Below are 19,903 nucleotides of genomic sequence, written 5' to 3' on the forward strand. Positions count from 1 at the left end.
CTCCCCAGGCACACCACCTTGTCTGTTGCACTTTCAGAGAACCTCTTAGAACTTTGCATCTTCAAAGAGGTACAGTTTAAGATTTAGTGAAGCTGAAAATAGAGATTTTATGAACCAAGCCCTAGGGACTGAGGATAAGTAGTGAACTAAGACCAAGGTCAGTCTCCTCAGAGTCTTCTATCTATGTGTCTATCTATGTATCTACCTACCTATCTTAACGTTTATTATTTTTGAGAGAGAGAGAGAGAGAGAGAAAGAGAGAGAGAGAGAGAGAGAGAGACAAGAGCATGAGCAGGGGAGGGGCAGAGAAAGACACAGAATACAAAGCAGGCTCCAGGCTCTGAGCTGTCAGCGCAGAGCCAGCCCCATGCGGGCTTGAACTCACCAACGAACTTTGAGATCATAGATCATGACCTGAGCCAAAGTTGGAAGCTTAACCGACTGAGCCATCCAGGGGCCCCAGGACATTTCCTTTAAAAGAGAGAGCCAGACAATAGACTGTTCACACATGAGTATTTTATTATAATTATGACAAGTATTCTGAATGGAAAGAGCTTTGTGCTAGGGTAAGCTGGGCAAACTTACCTGCTCTCAATTTGCAAGGGGTGGTCTCAGAGATCCCTCTCTTTGGGTTGGGGTAAGAGCCAACTGCCCACTCCATTTCAGAGCATCCTGGCCTCACCAGGGTGAAAGGCCTGCTCTGTGCCATGAATAGGTGCTATAGGGTGAAGAGCAGGCTTTCCTACGAAGGCTGCTCTGTGTAGGAATCTAGGAGGCACTCAATAAGTAATTGGTGAATTAATGAAGTGCATTTCAAGGCGAGTTAAAAAGCCACTGACTCCATTTGCAAAGGATGTTGTAATATGGCTAACCAGGACAAGAGAAAAATCTCAGTACTGTTACTCCTAGATTTCTGGAAGGGTGAGAAATTTGGGGACTAAGGGAGGCACAGTAGGGGTGCTGGACTTCCATTAGACGGCTACTTTTTTTTTCTTTTTTTAAGTAGGCTTCACACCCAACATAGGGCTTGAACTCACCACCCCAAGACCAAGAGTTGCATGCTCTACTGATTGAGCCAGCCCAGGTACGCTTAGATATGTACTTTCAGAGTAGGTGTTGGCACTGTGCTAGGCAGGAGATACGTCCATGCATGAGGCAGACAGGGGCCCTACAGCCCCAGGGTTCCCAGTGTGCTGACAGCATAGGCAACACTAAGAAAATGTGATAAGTATTATGAGGGGGACAGGAAAGAGAAGATATCAAAGCTGGTTCCAAGAGGATAAGTAAGAGCTATGGAGAGGACGGCTGGCAGGAGAGACAACTCCTGGTGCACAGATCAGCAAATGCAAAGGTCTGGAGGAGAGAAAGCAGCTCTATTCAAAGAACCCAAAACAGTTGAGTGCGATCAGACTTTGAAGGCTTGTTGGGGAGAGAAGGTCGACTTCATTTTAATGAAGACACACACCATGCCTACCACCCTGTTACAGAACACTGGTTCATTCAATCCTCCTGTAGCTCTTATACGTTTGATATTATGACCCCCATTTTACAGATGGGATAACTGAGGCTCAGTTTGGGCACCTTGTGTGAGGTCATATAGCTCACTGGATTTGGGAATTTAGAATGTTCCTTTATGTAAATGCTCTTGTTCTAGCAGTTCCTTTTTATCCGAGGTAATGCGTGTAAAAGGTTTTTTCTGTAACAGACCCATGTCCACATGAGGCTTTTTAGTCCTCTTGCAGGGCTTCTGGCTCCATCCGGTTCAGCCTGCAGCATTCAGGGAGCCCAGGAAGGGGCAATAATGAAAGCCAAAAGGCCCAATGGCCTCTCTTAAAATTCCCCTGTGTCTATTCTGGTTCCCTCTCTGGGGGCACCTCCAGATATTATCTTCTGCTAAATAGAGAGTTTGATTCTCAGAAGTTCCAAGACGTGGGAGGTTTAAAAAAAAATTTGGCAAAATCAACAACTACAAAAACCCCTGCAGCAGCCTGAGCACAAAGAGTTTGAGTTTTGAACAAAGGGCAGGGTGAGACCCGAAAGTAAATGCTGACACATCCTCTCTCCAGCTGTGAACTGGGGGGTCTGAGGGCTGCTGCAAAGGTCATCGGTCTCTACATCTTTGGGGCAGGAAATGCAATTCAATCCTCTCAGTGACTGATTGTTCTGCGAGATTAATGGAATTGGCTCCAACACTGGTCGCTGTTCTGACAGCACAAAAAGTGAATCAGACTTCTCCCTTCCCCTCTCCTCCTACTAAGCAAGGTCAGCTGATTCCCAATTTTAAAAGTTCAAAACTTTTCTCCAGGAATTTGTCCCAGGGTGTTCCTTTGTGGGGCGAAACTCTACCTGCTGGGCTGAGATCCAAAACGGACACTTGAAGTTCCGGGGAATCTTTCTAGGCTTTTCACCCATCCCTACTTCATCTTTCAAAATAGAATTGATGTTAAGGGCAAGATCGTCCCTGAAAGGGTTAACTGCCAGCCGGGCTGTCAGGCCCTCAGGGATTGGCAACCAACGACAATTTAGCATGATGAAGTAATGCTTGGAGTTTGATTTCCATTGGTTAATACACTTGTCCATCAATCCAAAGATGCAAGTTTTGAAAGTATCTTTGAACTTTTAGGACTCGCCTCCTGGAGTTAACCCCTTAATTAACTCACCTGTTATTTCCAAGTTTCCTTCAGATCCTCGCTCAGGGAGATGTAGAACTCTCGCAAAGTCTTCCCCAAATGCCCAAAGCCAGACGCTCAGGCTGTATGTAAGCTGCCCTGATACTTCAATCTACACGGGACTGGTTGGGGGGGGGGGGGGGAAGAAAAAAGAAAAAAAGAGAAAAGGTCTTTGGGAACTCCACTCACTTGAACAGAAAAACTACAGTATGCTGCTCCCCAAAGTATTTTTTAAATTGCGAAAGCAATACAAAATATGACAAAAATCCAGGATTTGGCAAAGTAGGAGGTGGATACGCAAGTCCTTGTTATATTTGGTATATTTATCTTCTATGCCTTTTTGTTTAAAATGTTTGATAAATTTACAAGGGCAAATAATATATGAGATAGTCCCTATATCACTCCCTCAAAGTTTTCTCCCCCCTTGGAAGTGATCAAACATAATGGCTTGTTGCTCCATTCAAGCTCTTTCTTCTTCTTTTTTAACTTAAAAGGGATCATAGCATATATGATATACTGACTTTTTTATTTCTTAACCAATCTTGAACTGTTTCTGAATCACGACATTCAGATTTACTTCATCCTTAGCTAATATTTTAGAATGATGCAGTTCTCCAGACAATATATGGAAAGATCTCCAGATCATATTAAATGCAAAAAGAAAGAGGACAATGGGTAATATTTATGTGACATAATAATAATAATAATAATAACAACAACAACAACAGAAAAAGTATATAGAAGTGTGTAAATGCATAAACTATTTCTGCTAGGATACCCAAGAGACATGCTAACAAGTTTTCTGGGGATGGGAGTATGGACAGGAGAAACTGGGTAGATGGGTTGGGATGGGGGAGAAAGACTTAAAGCCATTTAAAAAAATTATTTTATTTTTAAGTAATCTCTACACCCAACATGGGGCTCGAATTCATAACCCTGAGATCAAGAGTCACATGCTCCACCCCCCAGAGCCAGCCAGGTACCCTTAGACTTGAAGCAATTTTAAAACAGTTGTTATTAAAAATTTTTTTTTGAATGTTTATTTTTGAGAGAAAGAGAAAGAAACAGAGCGTGAGTGGGTGAGGGGTGGAGAGAGGGGGAGACACAGAATCTGAAGCAGGCTCCAGGCTCTGAGCTGTCAGCACAGAGCCCAACGTGGGGCTCGAACCCACGATCTGCAAGATCCTGACCTGAGCTGAAGTCAGATACTTAACTGAATGAGCCACCCAGGTGCCCCCAAACAATTTTTAGATTGTGGAATATTTCATAAGTACAATCATATTTGTAAAATTTTAAAGAATACACTCAGGTGTTCACCATCCATATTAAGAAACAGGAAATCACCAGCACTTCTCCCTGTTCAGAGTTGAGTCTCTTCCTGCATTTTGTGTTAATCACTCATTTGCTTTTATTTATGCCTTACTGCTTATGTATATATGCCTAAACAATATTTATTTGGCTTAGATTTGCCAGATTTTGAACTTTATTGTCTTAAAAGATGAACAAAATGAAACTCCTGGGGCACCTGGGGGGCTCAGTCCAACTCTTGATTTTGGCTCGGGTCATGATCTCATGGTTTGTGGGACTGAGCCCCATGTCGGGCTCTGCCCTGACAGTGTGGAACCTGCTTGGGATTTTCTCTCTCCTTTTCCCTCAAAATAAATAAATAAACTTAAAAAAAAAAAATAAAAGGAAAGTCCTGCCTGAGTAGGTATTATGGATACTACAACACAGAAAGTGAAATTGAATCTGTAAGATCTCAAATCAGGCAACTCTAATGCATACATGTGGTAAAAATGAAACGCTGTACCAAAGAATACATTTTCTTCTCTTTTCCAGGTTCTTTCCCCCATTTTTTGATTCTATTTATTTCCAAAGAAAATCCTGTACATACGAAAGAATAAATGTAGATATAGATTTGTTCCCTTTGGTTGACATAGTGGTCAGCACAATTTGGTCAGCACAATTTGGTATTCCACATCTCATTGTTTCATGTTTAGGATGTCATGAAATACTCCCACATCAGTATATGTAGAACTACTTCGTTCTTCTTAATGTTTTGATAACATTTCATTGCACAGAAAAATGGTCCAAGGATTAATCAGCTCCCTTAGATCATATTCAGTCTTTTTCTTTTTAAAAATTTTTAATGTTTATTTTTGAGAGAGAGAGAACGCAAGAGCGAGAGCGCAGTGGGGGAGGGGCAGAGAGAGACACACACACAGAATCCCAAGCAGGCTCCAGGCTCTGAGCTGCCAGCACAGAGCCCAACGTGGGGCTCGAACTCAGGAGCTGTGAGATCATGACCTAAACTGAAGTCGGAAGCTTAACCAACTGAGCCACCCAGGCGCTCCATATTCAGTCCTTTTCTGTTGCAAACAGGGTTACAATGGATTGCATCTTTGTGTTCCTGTCTATCAGCATGATACATATCAGGAAGTGGTTACCCATTTCTAAGGCTTCCTGCCCCATCACCAATTATCTGTCCTTGAGAAGTTTATTTGTCAGATCTGGGCAGGTGGGACAATCTTCTACCCAACTGGCATCCCCAGGCAGGCACGCAGAGTGACTGGTTGAAGGGCTAACACTCCAAACATTCACAATGTACCAGATGGCCCCTTCTAGGAAACCTTTGCAGACATCCCTTGTCCTCTCCCCCCACCTCATCATTCCAATAGTTCATTTTCTCAGGGTCCCTTCGTTCATTCCACAAATATTTCCAGAAGGTTGATTATGGAGACCCAGTGCCAAATCAGACTGTGAGGCAGCTTGGTAGGTGAGTTAAGACAAATTCTGGAAAACACGAAGATTGCACAGTCCAATAATGGTAGACACACCTACATACATACAGCTATTTATATTTTAATTAAGATTAAAAAATAATTTAACATTCACTTCCTCAATCTCACTACCTACATTTCAAGTGCTCAGTAGCCACATGTGGCTAGAGGCTGCTGTATTGGACAGCGCAGACATAGAATATTTCCATGACCATGTCCTAGGGGACAGCCCTGCAGAGAGGTATAGTAAATGGTAAAGGCTGTGAGCTCCGGATTCCTATAAGCCCTGGATGCAAATCTTGTCTCTGTTATTTTACAGCTGTAAAATTTGGGCAAGTAACCATAAAGGTGGTAAATTCTAGACTCTCCCTCATTAGGGTTTAGATGAGGATTCAAAGAAATAGCAACTGTGAGTACCTTTGCTTAAAGACATAGTAAGCATTCAAAAATCAGGAGTTCTTATAAAATCATGTATGAGTGTGAAAACAGCTTCAGTTTCTAACAGTTTGAAAATCTAAATTCTGGGGATTCCTAACTCCCTTTGGAGCTGTCTGTCCACTCCCTATGCAGCCTGGAGTATGTCTACAATCAGAGCTGGTTCTTCTGTATCCCCTCTGTCTTGAAGCACAGAGCTGCTCAATCAACCTTTGATGAATGAAGAAATGAATGAATGAGGCCAACACAGCCAGGATTTGACTGGGCCTTTTGTAAGAATGAGAAGGAGGGTCCGGGAAGTCATTATTACTAAGTTTCAAATACAACTGGCCTGCTCTTTTTTTTCCTGCAAGAAAAAGTACTTCTCTTGGAGAAGCACCTTAATCTTCCCTTCCCTCTCTCACCTACCTCCGGCTCCTCTGGGACAATTAGCCAACACCGGGAGCTCAAGGGTCTTGGCCCTTCCCCCTTTGGCCCAAAATAACCTCCTCCCCCACTTTGAGCAAATGCCTGGAATTCTTTCAAGGGGAGGACAAAGCCTTTCATCTGCCAATTACTGATAAAGGGAAAATGCAAATATGCTGGGGAAGGTGATCCATCAAGGACCCAACATTTATTGAGTGACCACTTAGGACCAGGCGGTAGGGTAGGCTTTCTGGGGGAGTCCAAGGGGAACAAACCCAGGCTGGCCCATTCTTCTTTCTGGTCTGTAGTTTCCTTATGGTTTGTAAAGGGAAGGGATTAAATTAGGTGACTACTCAACCCCTTTCCATTCTGACAGGCGAGGACCTCCCCTTTGGGGTGATATATGGACTTAACTGTTTTTGCAGTGAGGTGCCTGCCATCGGATCTTTTCCTGACACCAGACTTTGGGGACACCATGAGGCCACATGGGGAGAGAGAGAAGGGTCTATGGGAGGAAAGGAGAATCAGGATCAAGCATTCTATTTCGCTTAACTTATTGCACTTAACTTCCTTTTCTTGACCCTCCAGCCCAGACACGCTCCTTTGAACATGTTCATTTCATTATGTGGGAGTAAGGAAGGTGGTCAATATCCAAAAAACCATGAGATGGCAGAACCAGGCTCTGGTTTGAGCCCCGCCAACTACATTTACAAGCTTGTGAGCTTGGGTGAGTGATTTTGCCTTTCTGAGACTCAGTTTTTCTTGGTAATGTGAGGAATAACCAGACTATTACCCTTCAAGGGGTCTTGTGTGAAAGAGAAGCAGATAAATTGGTTCCTGGTTCTTGACAGGGGCTGAAGGCTAACCCCTTCTCACTCACACTGAGCTAACCTGGGCGATTTCAGTCTGGAAACAAATTTTGATATTTGCCATCTAGTGGACTGGGATTAAAACAAACTTCAAAGAGCAGTTTTTGGGGGTGGGTAGAAAAGAATATAGAAAGCTAGGACAGGAAACTTTAAGGTGAGTGAGGGGGAAGCTATCTCTTAGGGTGACCAATCCAGGGCTGATAGTTCACATCCGATCTCTGATGGGGAAGCCACTTCCTCTCCACACCTCTCTGTCTGAATGGAGTGTTGACTGGGGACCATATGGGGGCAGAGGAAATCATCCAGATTGATAATTTCTCTGAGCCTCAGTTTTTCAAAATTACTTGCTCCAACTATCCTACAGGGGCTAATGGCAGAAATAAAAAATATGGGAAGATTTTTTTTTTTTTTTTTTTTTTTTGCAAAGCCTGCTATGAGCATCTGTAATGTTCCTTTATTGTAGCCCTGGTGCCATGTGGTTACCCCAAAGATCAGGCCTAGTTGGGCTAGAGAAATGTTTAGGGCCAGCTTTTCTCATCATCAAAGTCTAACTGACTATTACTGTTCATAATGGAATTACAGGACAGCACTTTTAGGATTACAGTTTTGGGGGTGGCCATGGCCAACCAGGTATATTGACAGAAAGCAGGAGAGTGCCAGTACCTCTGCCAAGAATCCCTACAGGATTAATCGAGGGGCTCCCCAAGTTCCCCACACCCCATCCCAGAGCTTTCCACCGACTTTTCTCTTATAATCGGCCAATGAGGGCTTACCCTTCGCCTGCTTGCCAGCTGCGTTAGGAGGCGCCAGATCCGATTCTCTTCGGTATTTCACTCCTGAGCATCTATTTCCTTCTCTTGGCGAGCGCAGGGACCTTTAAAAACTGTCCAACTTGTGTTCCAGGGCTCGTCGCCTAGTAAAGGACTCCACAGACGCGGGCAGGATGAATGAATGAAATGCAACGTCTTCCGGTCAGCTCGGGTCTGAAAAGGCTCTGGTCTGGCTGTTATTTCCTGTACCTGCGTGTGTGTGGGTCCGTATCTTTGAGTCCGGGAGTTTAAAAGTTATGCAGTCCGTACAGGTATGGAGCTGCGCTAATTTCTTCCTGAGCCCCCAAATGCCTCCTCCACATGGCAGGTCCGCATATGGGGGTCTGGAGAGGATCGCCACCCCCGGCCCCCCCCCAAAAAAAAAAACAAGACATGCAGCAGAAAAAACAATTATATATACAAAGCTCTTTGAATTTGGGTCGGCCACGTAGGTAATGGGATGGGGTGGATGAAGGAAGAGGAAGAGGGGTGGCCCATGGGGGCCGTGGGCAATGGGGGCAGGAATTGAGGTGGGGGGTCGTTTTGGGGGGTGCCAGGCCTCGGGGGCTTTCTAGCCAGCAAGCTCGGCTTGCATTTCCGCGCCTCCCGCTGAGGCCAGCCGTGCAAATCTGCACCTCCCTCCCCACCCCCTCCTCCTTCCCTCCCTCCCTGCCCCGCCATCTCCGGGATGCGCCCGCCGCCTGCAACTCAGCCCTCCAAAAGTCAGCTCTGCACACAACTCCCGGGCGGCGGCGGCGCCTGCGTGCAAGGCGCACTCGTGACCCAACAACAAAACAGCGATGCCAGGGCGCTAACGGCGCCCGGTGCCTCCCGGGCGCCCTCCCCGCCCCTCACCTCCTCGGGCAGCCGCCCCCGCCCCCCCCATCCCGGGCCGACTGCCCCCTCCACTAGCCCGGCCGCGGGCTCAGAGCGCGATCGGCAACAATGTTTACGTTCCGGGGATTATGACGTCGACGCCTCCCCCCCCACAACTGCTGAAAATGGTTTCCTAGGACTTTGCAAACGGATCTGCTTAAGTGTTGGTGCAAAACTTTGTAGATCTCGGCTCTGGCTTGCTTTATTTATTTATTTTTTGGTTTGTTTTCTTTGGTCTTCCCTCCTTCCCCCCTCCGCCAAAATGCAGGGGGCAGGAGTGTTGACAATTAATTGGTGAACTCTCCTAAAAAAATGGAGGCAGAGAAAGACTCTGGAAGAAGATTGGTGTGTAGCTTTTTTTTTTTTTTTCCAAATCTGTATCTGGTAATGATAGATCTATTTTTTTGTTGTTGTTGTTGTTGTTTCTTGCTGCCTTTTCTTTCCTTTTCTGTATTTTGCAAGAGGACCGGAAAAAAATATAATAAATTGCATGCAAAAGGAAGCAAGCAGCTTACTCCTCCAGTCCCTTGTGAGGCTCAGAGTCTCAGACACTTAAGTGGGGAGGTGGTAGAGGGGAAAGGCGTGGAGAGGGACTGAGCGGGCTCGGGGTTCGCCCGGAATCTGGGGGGCTGCAGGGCCCGGCGCTGGGCGGTCGAGGGAGGAGGCAGGGGATGCGGGGAGTGGTGGGGGAGTCTCCTTAGGAAGTGAGTGTGCGCGCGCGCTTGTGGGGAGATGAGGCAGCTGCTGGTGCGTTTTGGGGTCTACGATGGGAGCTTTGTGGCGGGCCGTCTGCCTCTCCCCCTCCCAAGCCCCGACCTCCCCCTCCACCTCTTCTTCTAGCATTGGCGGGCGGTCGGCGGGGGTGGCTGGGGTCTCAGCCCTTCCATTTCAGCTTTCCAGCTTCCCGAGTAGCTCGGGGGCGGCTCCAGTCTTAGAAATGCCGCCGGCCCCCGGTTCCGGCTTCCCGGCTCTGCCGCCGCGGCCGCCCGGGCTGCTGTTAGCGCCGAGCGGGGCGCTGCGGCGGCTCCTCCCGGGGCCTACAAATGCCCCGCCAGCCCGTGCGCGGAGCCCCCTTCGCGGGTTACATAACCAGGCTCCCGGCCGAGTGGGCAAAACTCAACACCTATCGGGGGTGGGGGGGGGGCAAGGGAGAGCCCCCCAGATGTCCTTTCCATGGCCTCCAAAGAGCAGGAGGGGAGTGCCCTGTACAGGGCACAGCCGGTCCCCGGGGGTGCGGGCCCCTCTCGTTATCCCGATTTTCAGCATCTTTGGCATTTGCGCAAAGTTGCTCGGTTCGCAATGGTGGGGTGCGGGGGGCGCGCGACTCCTGCACCTGCTTGAGCTGGGCCTAGGGTAAGAGACGACCCCCAGTCCCCCCAATAATGCCTCGGGCTCTCTGGTTTGGGTCCCTGCAGCGCCCGATTGACCGCCAGAGATACGACGAGAACGAGGACTTGTCGGACGTGGAGGAGATCGTCAGCGTCCGCGGCTTCAGCCTGGAGGAGAAGCTGCGCAGTCAGCTGTACCAGGGGGACTTCGTGCACGCCATGGAGGGCAAAGGTGAGGCGCCCCCTCCTCGGGCCGCGCTCCGCGCCGCGGGCCGAGCGCACGTGGGGAGGGAGCTGCCGGTGGCTGGGTTCGTATTTCGCGCCCGCGTCCCCCATTCCAGGGGATCCGGTGACGAAACGAGGCCGAGCACTGGGGGGGGTGGGGTGGGGTGGCGAAGGAGGAGGGCAGGCAGGAACGGGAGCCGGGCGTGGGCCTAGACCCGGCCCGCGCCCACAGTGGGCCCCAGGGTGGGCAGAGCCAGGGGACTGGTGGTCAGAGGGACTTGGGGACTGACGGGTGGGCCGAGGGAGGGCGGGTGCGCGGCATTCTACCCCTCCCAGAGCCAGCTCAGCTCTTTGTAGCTGCGTGAGGTGCGGCTGCCTGTCTGGGAGAGGGGCTGGGGTGTCCCAGGGACATTGTGATGAGAGTCCCCCTAGGCCCGAAGCCTCCCAAACCCCGTCCTATTTCGGGCCGTGCAGGTTAGGAACTGGTGCTGGGGATGCTCTGGTTGCTGAATGATGCCTCCTCAGCCCCTGGGATCTGCAGAACCTCATAACCTCTGGTCTCTGCCAGATTTGAGCAGAGGCTGGGTCAGTTCAGAGCTGTTGTCTGGAGCCCCCAGTTATGTTTGAGGCCTCTGGCCCTTCAGCCTTGACAGTTTGAAGTGGGGACTGGGGGTAAGAGAGTTCTACCCCCTCAGGCTTCAGGCTGAGATCCCTGACCACCAGAGTTTGAAGTGAAAACTTGGGGTAGCCCTCTGGGGAACCAAGTCTCTTCTCAGACTGAGACTTCGAGAGTTCTGTCCCTTGTAGGCCCTGCCAGTCTAGAGGAGAAGTTGGGGAAGCCTCTGGGGTTTTGGGGTGCCACCCTGAGATCTTCACGGCCTGAGTTTCTCCCTGGCTCTAGTATTAGAAAGGTGTCTGTGGTGTCCCGCCAAGGTTGGGGTGATGCTCTAGCTTGGTCTGAGACTTCCAGAGGCCCTGTGTGACCTCTGGCTCTGCCTGTGGGGTTGGGGCTTTGGAGATACCCCTGCCTACCTAGTTATTTCCCTATGCTCTCTGGGGTTTCTAAGTTTGTTTTTTTCCTCTCAGATACTCAAGTTTCCTTTATAATACACCATTTCCATTTTGTTGCTCCCCCCCCCCCCCCCATCCACCTTGGAAAACCCTACCATCCCTCAGTGAGCTGATAACAGGGGAAGGGCCTCCCCCTCCAGGTTCTGGTTGAGTGGCTGGGGCTGTAGGTTAGCCCCCAGATGAGACAGTCCTGGCTTTGCATTTTTGAAGTTTCTCCTTTGTGCCCACTGCTTCCTGGGGTTCAGTGGTAGGGGGTAGTTGTTGGGGGAGGGAAGAAGAACTTTCTTCCAGCCTGCCAAGTCTTAAGAACATTGCATATGCAGGCAGACAGTCTGGGGGGGAGTGCGGGGGGGGGGGGGGGGTGGAGAACTAGTCTCAACTACATTTAAATTTCCTTAGCACAAATGGGATTTTAATTCCTCTCGTTTCCTTCTCATTTTGAGTTTGGTGAATCCTATGAGAAAACGACATGCAAACTCTTCCTAGTTATTTGTGAAGAATTCTCAGCCCCAAATCTGAGTGTTTTCTCAAGCTCTTTTGAGGAAGTTGAAGCTGAGGAGGGGGGGTGGTTGGAGCTGGGTTTTGGGTGTGGGCGTGTAGGGGGTGGATTCCAGCTAGGGAGAGTCCTTAAATCTGCTGTCCAGGCTCTTTTCAAAGGAGAGGGTCCTTGCGTTTTGGTAGTTAATTCAGATCTGGCCCCAAAATTCGAGGGAGGAGCTGAGAAACAGAAGGAGCCCTTAGCCTGGATTCAAAGTAGAAGCTTCTTAAACTTCTCTGCCTTTAAATCCTTAGGAATCCCCATTCACTGTGAGCCCCTGGGGATCTGAGCTGCTAAGGTCAGGGCTTTCCCCAGCTCTGGTTTTGTTCTCTCCCTCTGCTCTGAGCAGGGTTGCCTTGGCCTCCTCCCCCACCAAGCTGCCCTGGTGAACCGTTTGCCTGGGGCAGGGGCTTCAGTGGCCTGTGATCTCTCTTCTGACTGGCCAGGGAGGGCTTGTGCCCTTGTGGAGTGCCTTGGTTCACCTGAGGCTTTGGGGATGTGATGGTTTATCTCCGCTTCCCTCAACTCCCTATTTAGGGATAGGGAAGGTTGGGTCAGATCCCCTGGTTTTGGAACTCGAAGAACATAGAAACTAAGGCCTCCTTCATTCTCCAGGGCTTTCGTTAAGGGTTTTGGGGTCTACGCTAGACAAACCCGGGACAGAAAACTACCTTGTGAATTTTCTTTGGGCCTCAGTGTGCCCTCTTCACACAGCCTTCACCTGGGGAGCATTCTGCTCTGTTACCCAGTTGAAGCAAGTATTGTGATAGCTGCAGCAGAATTTCACTATTAAGACAACAAAGCTGTGCCCAGTTCTCTAGTTATTTTGGCACCAAATACACAGTTTCCAGGGAAACCAGCTTCCCCCCCCCTCCCCTTCACTATGCAGGATATTACAATAAGATCTTCCCTGATGCTCAGCTACAATGAGAACTCTCCTCCCAGCCTCCTCTCTGGGGCTTCAGATCCTCCCAGGTGGTATTCTTCAATTTTGCACTGCCTTTACTTTCTGAGCTCAGCTTGGGGTGCGTTTCTCTGTCCCTCTTTCTCAGCGATCTGGGGCCTTTTTCTGTGCGGGGCTCTTTCATGAGTCTCCCTCCCCACCCTCCCTGGCCTTGGGCTGCTCATTGACAAGTTCTGACCCGTGGGGCATGCAGGGAATGACTGAGTAGGCAGAGGAGCTGATAGTTGGCCTGGCTTCTCCTGGGCTGTGCCTGCTCCATTTCCTTGTCATTTTACGGGGAGCTTTGCCCTAGAGCTGGTGCCTGCATCGAATATAACCATGTCTTTCCTCTGACCAACTGATCGTGGTTCATTTGCTCCCTCATGACTTAACCAACCTGTTTTAATTCTAATATCCAAACAGATTTCAACTATGAGTACGTGCAGAGAGAAGCTCTCAGGGTTCCCCTGATATTTCGAGAAAAGGATGGACTGGGGATTAAGTAAGTTGCTGAAACTAATTGCTTCTTCCCATGTCTCACTCCCTTACAGTTTATAGTTTGGGATGGATTTCCTGAGCCCTCCTCCCCACCTCTCATCACAGAGAAGGATCTTTCTTCACTACCTGGGGATAGAATCTCTTTGTTCAAAGCCTGAAAAAGGGGAAAAACTCTCCAAAGACTGATCTTTTTCAGGGAATTTGGGCAGAGACGACAGAGGGTACTTGAACAGTGTTCCCTTCTTTCCCTGACCCATCACAGTTAACGTCCAGCGACTTTCTAAAGAGAACGTAGTACTCCCTAAATTGGGAAACTGAGGCAGGGCCTGAGCTGTGAAGGGATTGGCCAGTCTCTAACTCCAGAGGCAGGGTACCTAGATACATATTGTTCTACTCTGGACTCCCACTACGTGGGAAATTGGTCCTTTTATGTGGAGGGCATGTTTCCTAGGTTGCCAGGCTCCTTGCCTCCTCTTTCTCTGCCCCAGCACCTGCCTCCCCAACTGTGTGTTGTTTGGTTTCCATTCTCTTTGAGATCTGTCAGAGCTCCAGGTGGGGTGGGGGAGACATCCTACATCCGGGAGGAAGGCTGGAAGAACAGGTTTCCGCCCCTTGGGCTGGGGTGGAGAGGAGGCTGTGGGTGGCATCCCAGCTTGCCTCCCTCTCCAGCATCTACTGCCAGGCTCGCTCAAGAGTCTCATTCCCAGGGTAGAAATCAAACCTCTGGCGTCACTGTGAATTAATAGTGAATGTCAGCACAGTCATTATGGCCTATGTTACCAAATTCCCGGAGTTGGAATGATGTGTGTCTTTTTTTTTTCCCCCTTTGAACTTAAAGGGATCCCTCCAACCCTCCATAGAACTCCTTTTTATGGAGATTGTTTGCTAGGGGAAGAGACAAAGAGAGGGCTGCTGACCCTAAAAGAAAGCAGGTGTTTGAATGCCTAGCTCTAGGACTTACCTTTGACACCACAATTCAGTCTTCCCCTGAAAAGTGGGGTGGACAGTGGATGTCTCATCCACTTTTCTGTGGCAGTGCTGAATTCCTACTGGAGAGAGTGAGGGAGTTTGGTTTGCCTACTGGAGTGAGGAAAGGGCTCGATGGTTGGAGAGTGACCCTCTCTGGGGGCACTCACTGGTCTATCCCCCTCCCTCTGGATTATCTCATTCTGGGTTCCCCAACTGAGAGCCAGGGAACCCTCTTGGAAAAATGGTTTCCCCCTGCCCCAGAGTTGGGTCTAACTCTGTTGTTTCTGGCTTCTCAGCAAATATCTGTGCTTCTCTTTTTCCAGGATGCCTGACCCTGATTTCACAGTCCGAGATGTCAAACTCCTAGTGGGTAAGTTGCTCACTGTGTGTGCAGCTCAGAGATGCCGAAGTTGGGGGGGGGGGAGGGAAAAGAGGCAGAGGTCTTTGCCACCCTCCTGTTTAGATTTTTAACTGCCTCTGAAAAGAAAGTCCCCGTGGGAGGAGGCAGGAGCAGGTGTGAGCTGCAACCGTCTCATTCCGGAGAACAGGTCAGATTGCAAAGTCATAAGAAGCTGTGTGAGAGGGTGTTGGCCAGTGCACAGTTTTATGAGGGCTGATTTGGACCCTAGCCTCCATCACAACACAATCTTAGATTTCTCCTTTGCATTGTTTGGGGCTTGCTGGGTAAACACTGGGTGCTTTGTGACCCCTGAAAGACTTTCAGACTTTGGAGGGGAGGGATCCTGCTTCCTGCTTCCTCAGGGTTCTGGACAGGTCTAGGGTGGGGTTTGCCACTGAGTACCCAGCATATGCTTATTAACTCCCCGAGCACCTGCCGAGTGTGCTCTGCAGAGTGATCACTTAGTGCTCCAGACTCCTGACCTGGCATTTCAGATGTTACAGGACGTCCTTCAATAAATCCGTTCTTTCCAGAAGTGTTTCTCAAGTAGCTCCTTCATGGCAGGCAAGTTCAGAGCTGTGAACATGACAGACAAGATCCCTGTCCTCTTGGTTGGAGCGATAGGCAACAGACAAGTAAATAGTTTTTAAAAATCGATACCTTTTTGGAAGATGATAAGGCCTATGAAGAAACAAGGCAGGGTAATGGGCTGTGTCTTAGATGGGCTGGTCAGACAGGGCCTGGGGTGTGTGTGTGTGTGTGTGTGTGTGTGTGTATGTGTGTGTACATATGGACAGAAGCCTGACTGATGAGAAGCCAGCTGTGGGAAAGAACATTTCAGATTGAGGGATAGGCCAGGTCAAAGGCCAGAAGGTGGGGGACAAGTGGAGTAAGGGGGAAAGGGGAAAAGGGGAGAGGTCACAGGGCCAGAGCCATGTAGGGCATTACAGGCCCTGGTGGGGAGTTTGGGTTTGGCTCCCAGTGTGGTGGGAAGCCCTGGGGAGTTTTAAAGTGGGGTGAAGGGGGTAGACATGCAGTCTGATCACTCTCTTTGGGAGAGGTTTAAAAACACTTTTTTAATTAACAAAATTCATAGGCCGTAAAATTCACTATTTAACCACTTTGGAGTGTACAACTCAGTGCTTTTAGTACGTTCACAAGGTTGTGCAGCCATCGCCACGATATGATTTCAGAATCCTATCACCTCTAAAGTCAGCCCTGTACCTCCCAGTTCTCTGCTTTCAACTCCCAACAACCAGGGATGTGCTTTTTGCCTCCATGGGTTTGTCTGTTCTGGACATTTCGTGGAAGTGGAATCATATAACATGTGGCCTTTTGTGATTGGCTTCTTTCACTTAGCATCGTGTGTTTGAGGTTCATCCATGTTGTAGCAGGTGTCAGTGCTTCATTCCTTTTTTTTTTTATTTATTTTTGAGAGAGAGAGAGGGAGAGAGAATGAGTGGGGGAGGGGCAGACAAAGGGGGACAGAGGATCTGAAGTGGGCTCTCTGCTGTCAGCACAGCAGACATGGGGCTCCAACCCACAAACCCACAAACCTGGAGATCATGATCTAAGCTGAACTTGGACACTTAACTGACTGAGCCACCCAGGCGCCCCAGTGCTTGGTTCCTTTTTATGGCTGAATATGATTCCAGTGGACATGTGTGCATAGACCACATTTTGTTTATCCATTCATCAGTTGGTGGACATTTTGCTTGTTTCTCTCTCTGTTATAGATAATGCTGCCATGAATATTTGTGTACAAGTTTTTGTGTGAACACATGTTTTCATTTCTGTTGGGTCTACACCTAGTTAATTGGGTCATATGTTAACTTTATTTAACCTGAGGAACTGCCAGACTTTTTCAAAGCAGCTGCACCACTTTACATTCCCATTAGGAATGCAGGAGGGCTCCAATTTCTCCACATCCTCGCCAAACCTTGTTATTGCCTGTCCTTTTTTTTTTTCTGTTTTAATCTTTTTTTTTTTTTAAGTTTAAGTAGGCTCTATGCCCAACATGGAGCCCAACATGGGGCTCAAACTCAAGACTCTGAGATCGAGACCTGAGCTGAGCTTAAGAATCGAACATTTGGGGCACCTGAGTGGCTCAAGTTGTTTAAGTGTCTGACTTGAGCTCGGGTCATGATTTTATGGTTCGTGGGTTCCCATATTGGCCTGCTTCAGTTTCTGTGTCTCCCTCTCTCTCTGCCCCTCTCCTGCTCATACTCCATTTCTCTCTGTGTCTCAAAAATAAACAAACATAAAAAAAAAAAAAAAGAGTCAGATGCTTAATAGACTGAGCAACCCAGGCATCCCTGCCTTTTTTTTTTTTTTTTTTAATGTTCATTCATTTTTGAGAGACAGAGCGGAGGCAGGGGTGGGGCAGAGAGAGAGAGAGAGGGAGACACAGAATCCAAAGCAGACTCCAGGCTCTGAGCAGTCAGCATAGAGCCTGACGTGGGGCTCGAACCCACAAACCGCAAGATCATGACCTGAGCCGGAGTTGGACACTTAACCAACTGAGCCACCCAGGCACCCTAGGACATAATTTTTTTTAAAGCTGGATTCTAGAAATGCTGAAGGAAGTGAACATCACAGCAGAAGCAGCAGACTTTCTGACCCTGTGCAGAAGATGGCATGATGGACCCCCAAAATTAAGTCTTGGCACATATGACTCATTCTGGGGCCGCAACCCCACCCTACCCTTTGCTGCTGGACAACCTTAGTTTGAGGCCCACCTCTGCCAGTTAACTGATTTGGGGCATGCTGCTTAATCTACCTAAGGCTCTGTTCCCTCATCTGCAAAATAGATCTAGTAGTAGAATCTGCCTCAGTGGAGGATTCTAGAAGAGAATGAATGAATGCTTGGCATTTCGTTGGCAGACGAGTGCTTGATGAATGGTCCCTGTTATTATTTATTATAAAGGAAGGCCATGGATGTGATAAAATTCTCTTTTTTATTTTATTTTATTTTTTGAGAGAGAGAGAGAGAGAGCAGGGGAGGGGCAGAGAGAGAGGGAGAGCAAGAATCCCAAGCAGCCTCCACACTGTCAGCGCAGAGCCCAATGTGGGCTCTAACTCATGAACCATGAGATCATGACCTGAGCTGAAATCAAGAGTTGGATGCTTAACTGAATGAGCCACCTAGGAGCCCCGATAAAATTCTCTTTATGAGCAAGGATGAAAGCTAGATTCTCAAGTCTGAGGTTCAGGCGACATCAGAGTCTTAGTAATGTTGCTCTTGGCCCTTTTGAGGAACTTAAAAGCCCTTTGCAGTTTTATTTTGCTCTAGTCATTTCCAGGCTTCTACTGCTTTCTTTGCACCTCATTTGTCTGGTTGTTGAAGCAAGAGGACTCAATTAGATGGTCCTCATGTCCTTGCCAGCTCTCGAAAAGTCTGGGATGGCAAAGAAGGCAGGAATAGTGATACCTACACCCTATCTCTCTTGGCATTTCTGTGATGATCAAATGGATTGATGGGTATTGAAGTGCTTTGTGAAGATATAGTGTGTTCCATGCAGTTAGCATGGGGTATTATGCCCATTTTAATCTCTGAGAGTGCACGCAGGCTTCCGGGGAGCAGCAAAAGGGCACATACTTCACAGTGACATAAATGGCAAATGTAACTCAAGCTGGCCTAAGCAAAACAGAATTCACTGGCTTACATAATAGGTGTAGAGTGTGACCTTCAGGCATGTCTACATCTAGGTGTTCCAAGAAGATCTTGAGAGGTTGACTCTTATTTTTCCTTTCTGCTTCCCTCTTTGGCTTCCTCTTTCTGCTTCATTCTTGGGCAAGCTTCTCCCCATGTGGTGGCAAAGATGGTGAGCCAGCAGCTCCGGCTTTATCCTGCCAGCTCAGGTTCTCCTTCCCCGACCCGCCAGTCGTTCCATCAAATGTCTCTGGATTGGCTCTGATGGCTTTAGCAGCACCCCACCCCTGGAACTGGCGGCTGGGGTCAGCTGCAGCACAAGCAAGTGATCTGGGAGTGGGGAAGGGGTGATTATCCAGGGTTGCTGGGCGACATTAACATGTCCCAAATGTAAATAGGAGTTCTGCCTTGGAAGGTAGGGTATGGGGAAGGCTGCGCCAACCCTGTCAGTGTGGGATCTCACCCTCTGTCTTCTAGACTCTTGCCCCCTCCCCAGGCCTCATACCTTGGGAGGCAACTGTTCTAGAAGGGGCCAGCTATTGAGGCACCGGTTGTAGCCACAGATTCTTCTCTAATGCCGTAAATCAGGCTTTGATCTATCAGCCCCATTTATATGCCTTCTGGGAATTCAGATACCTGGTCTCCATTCCTAACTCCTCGCCTTTAAAAACAAAAAAGGCACTTTGCATTTTTAGGACACGGTACACTTTAAAAAAAAAAAAGGCTTTTTATGGAAGTATAATGTACATATAGAAAAGTGCACGTATGATAACCATACATCTTGATTAATTTTGACAAATTGAATGTACTATGGTCACTGGCACTCCAGAATCAACCCCTGTGTCCCTATCCAGTCACTGCCCTCCATTGTCATCCTGGCTTCTAGCAGCGTGGATGAATTTCGCCTGTGTTCATCATACTTTATGACAGTGGAATCAGGCAGGCGTCCACTTTTACTTTCAACTTCTTTTGCTCAGCTTGGTGTTTATAAGACTCATCGATACTGTTGTGTATAGTTGTAGGTGGTTTATTTTCATTGCCGTAGTTTTCTGTTGTGTGACTATTTCCCTCTGTATGTATTCATCCTATTATTATTATTGTTGTTTATTTTTTGTAAGTAGGCTTCACGCCCAGCACAGAGCCCAATGCGGGGCTTGAACTCATGACTCTGAGTTCATGACCTGAGTTGAGATCCAGAGTCAGATGCTTCACTTACTGAGCCACTCAGGTGCCTCTATTCATTCTCTTATTAATGGGCACTCTGATAGCTGCCAGTTTAAGGCTGCTGTGAACACCCCGGGACATGACTTTTGGTGAACAGATGGGTGCATTTCAGTCGGGCATATACCTAAGAGTGGAACTGTTTGGGTCACAGGGTATGAGCATGTGTTTAGCTTTAGTAGACACTGTCAGTAACTGTCCACAGGGCTTGGTCT

At 48.3% G+C, this 19,903-nt stretch overlaps 1 protein-coding gene and 1 long non-coding RNA gene across 10 annotated transcripts in view; one reads left to right on the forward strand and one right to left on the reverse strand.

The window, feature by feature from the left end:
• Nucleotides 1–19,903, forward strand: part of KDM2B (lysine demethylase 2B) — a 153,533-nt gene that overhangs the window by 18,677 nt on the left and 114,953 nt on the right. For 3 of the 9 annotated variants that reach the window (XR_007145959.1, XM_047828597.1, XM_047828598.1), the window contains exons 1-4: nucleotides 8,656–9,006; nucleotides 10,259–10,403; nucleotides 13,372–13,450; nucleotides 14,739–14,785. Coding sequence is in view for 8 of the 9 variants with exons in the window: in XM_047828597.1 (XP_047684553.1) it covers nucleotides 8,656–9,006; nucleotides 10,259–10,403; nucleotides 13,372–13,450; nucleotides 14,739–14,785 (622 nt within the window). In the remaining variant the exon portion in view is untranslated. Of the gene's footprint in view, nucleotides 1–8,156; nucleotides 8,240–8,655; nucleotides 9,189–9,554; nucleotides 9,591–10,258; nucleotides 10,404–13,371; nucleotides 13,451–14,738; nucleotides 14,786–19,903 lie in introns of those variants that run through there. The other 6 variants (XM_047828603.1, XM_047828604.1, XM_047828602.1 and 3 more) reach the window with 5 other exon arrangements.
• LOC125149537 (uncharacterized) lies at nucleotides 431–8,068 on the reverse strand. The gene is made up of 3 exons (XR_007145961.1): nucleotides 7,932–8,068; nucleotides 2,661–2,791; nucleotides 431–471 (listed from the first exon to the last, which is right to left on the reverse strand). It is a non-coding gene; the product is annotated as an uncharacterized LOC125149537 (long non-coding RNA).

This window comes from Prionailurus viverrinus, chromosome D3 (assembly GCF_022837055.1).
Source record: "Prionailurus viverrinus isolate Anna chromosome D3, UM_Priviv_1.0, whole genome shotgun sequence".
NCBI classification, from domain to species: domain Eukaryota; kingdom Metazoa; phylum Chordata; class Mammalia; order Carnivora; family Felidae; genus Prionailurus; species Prionailurus viverrinus.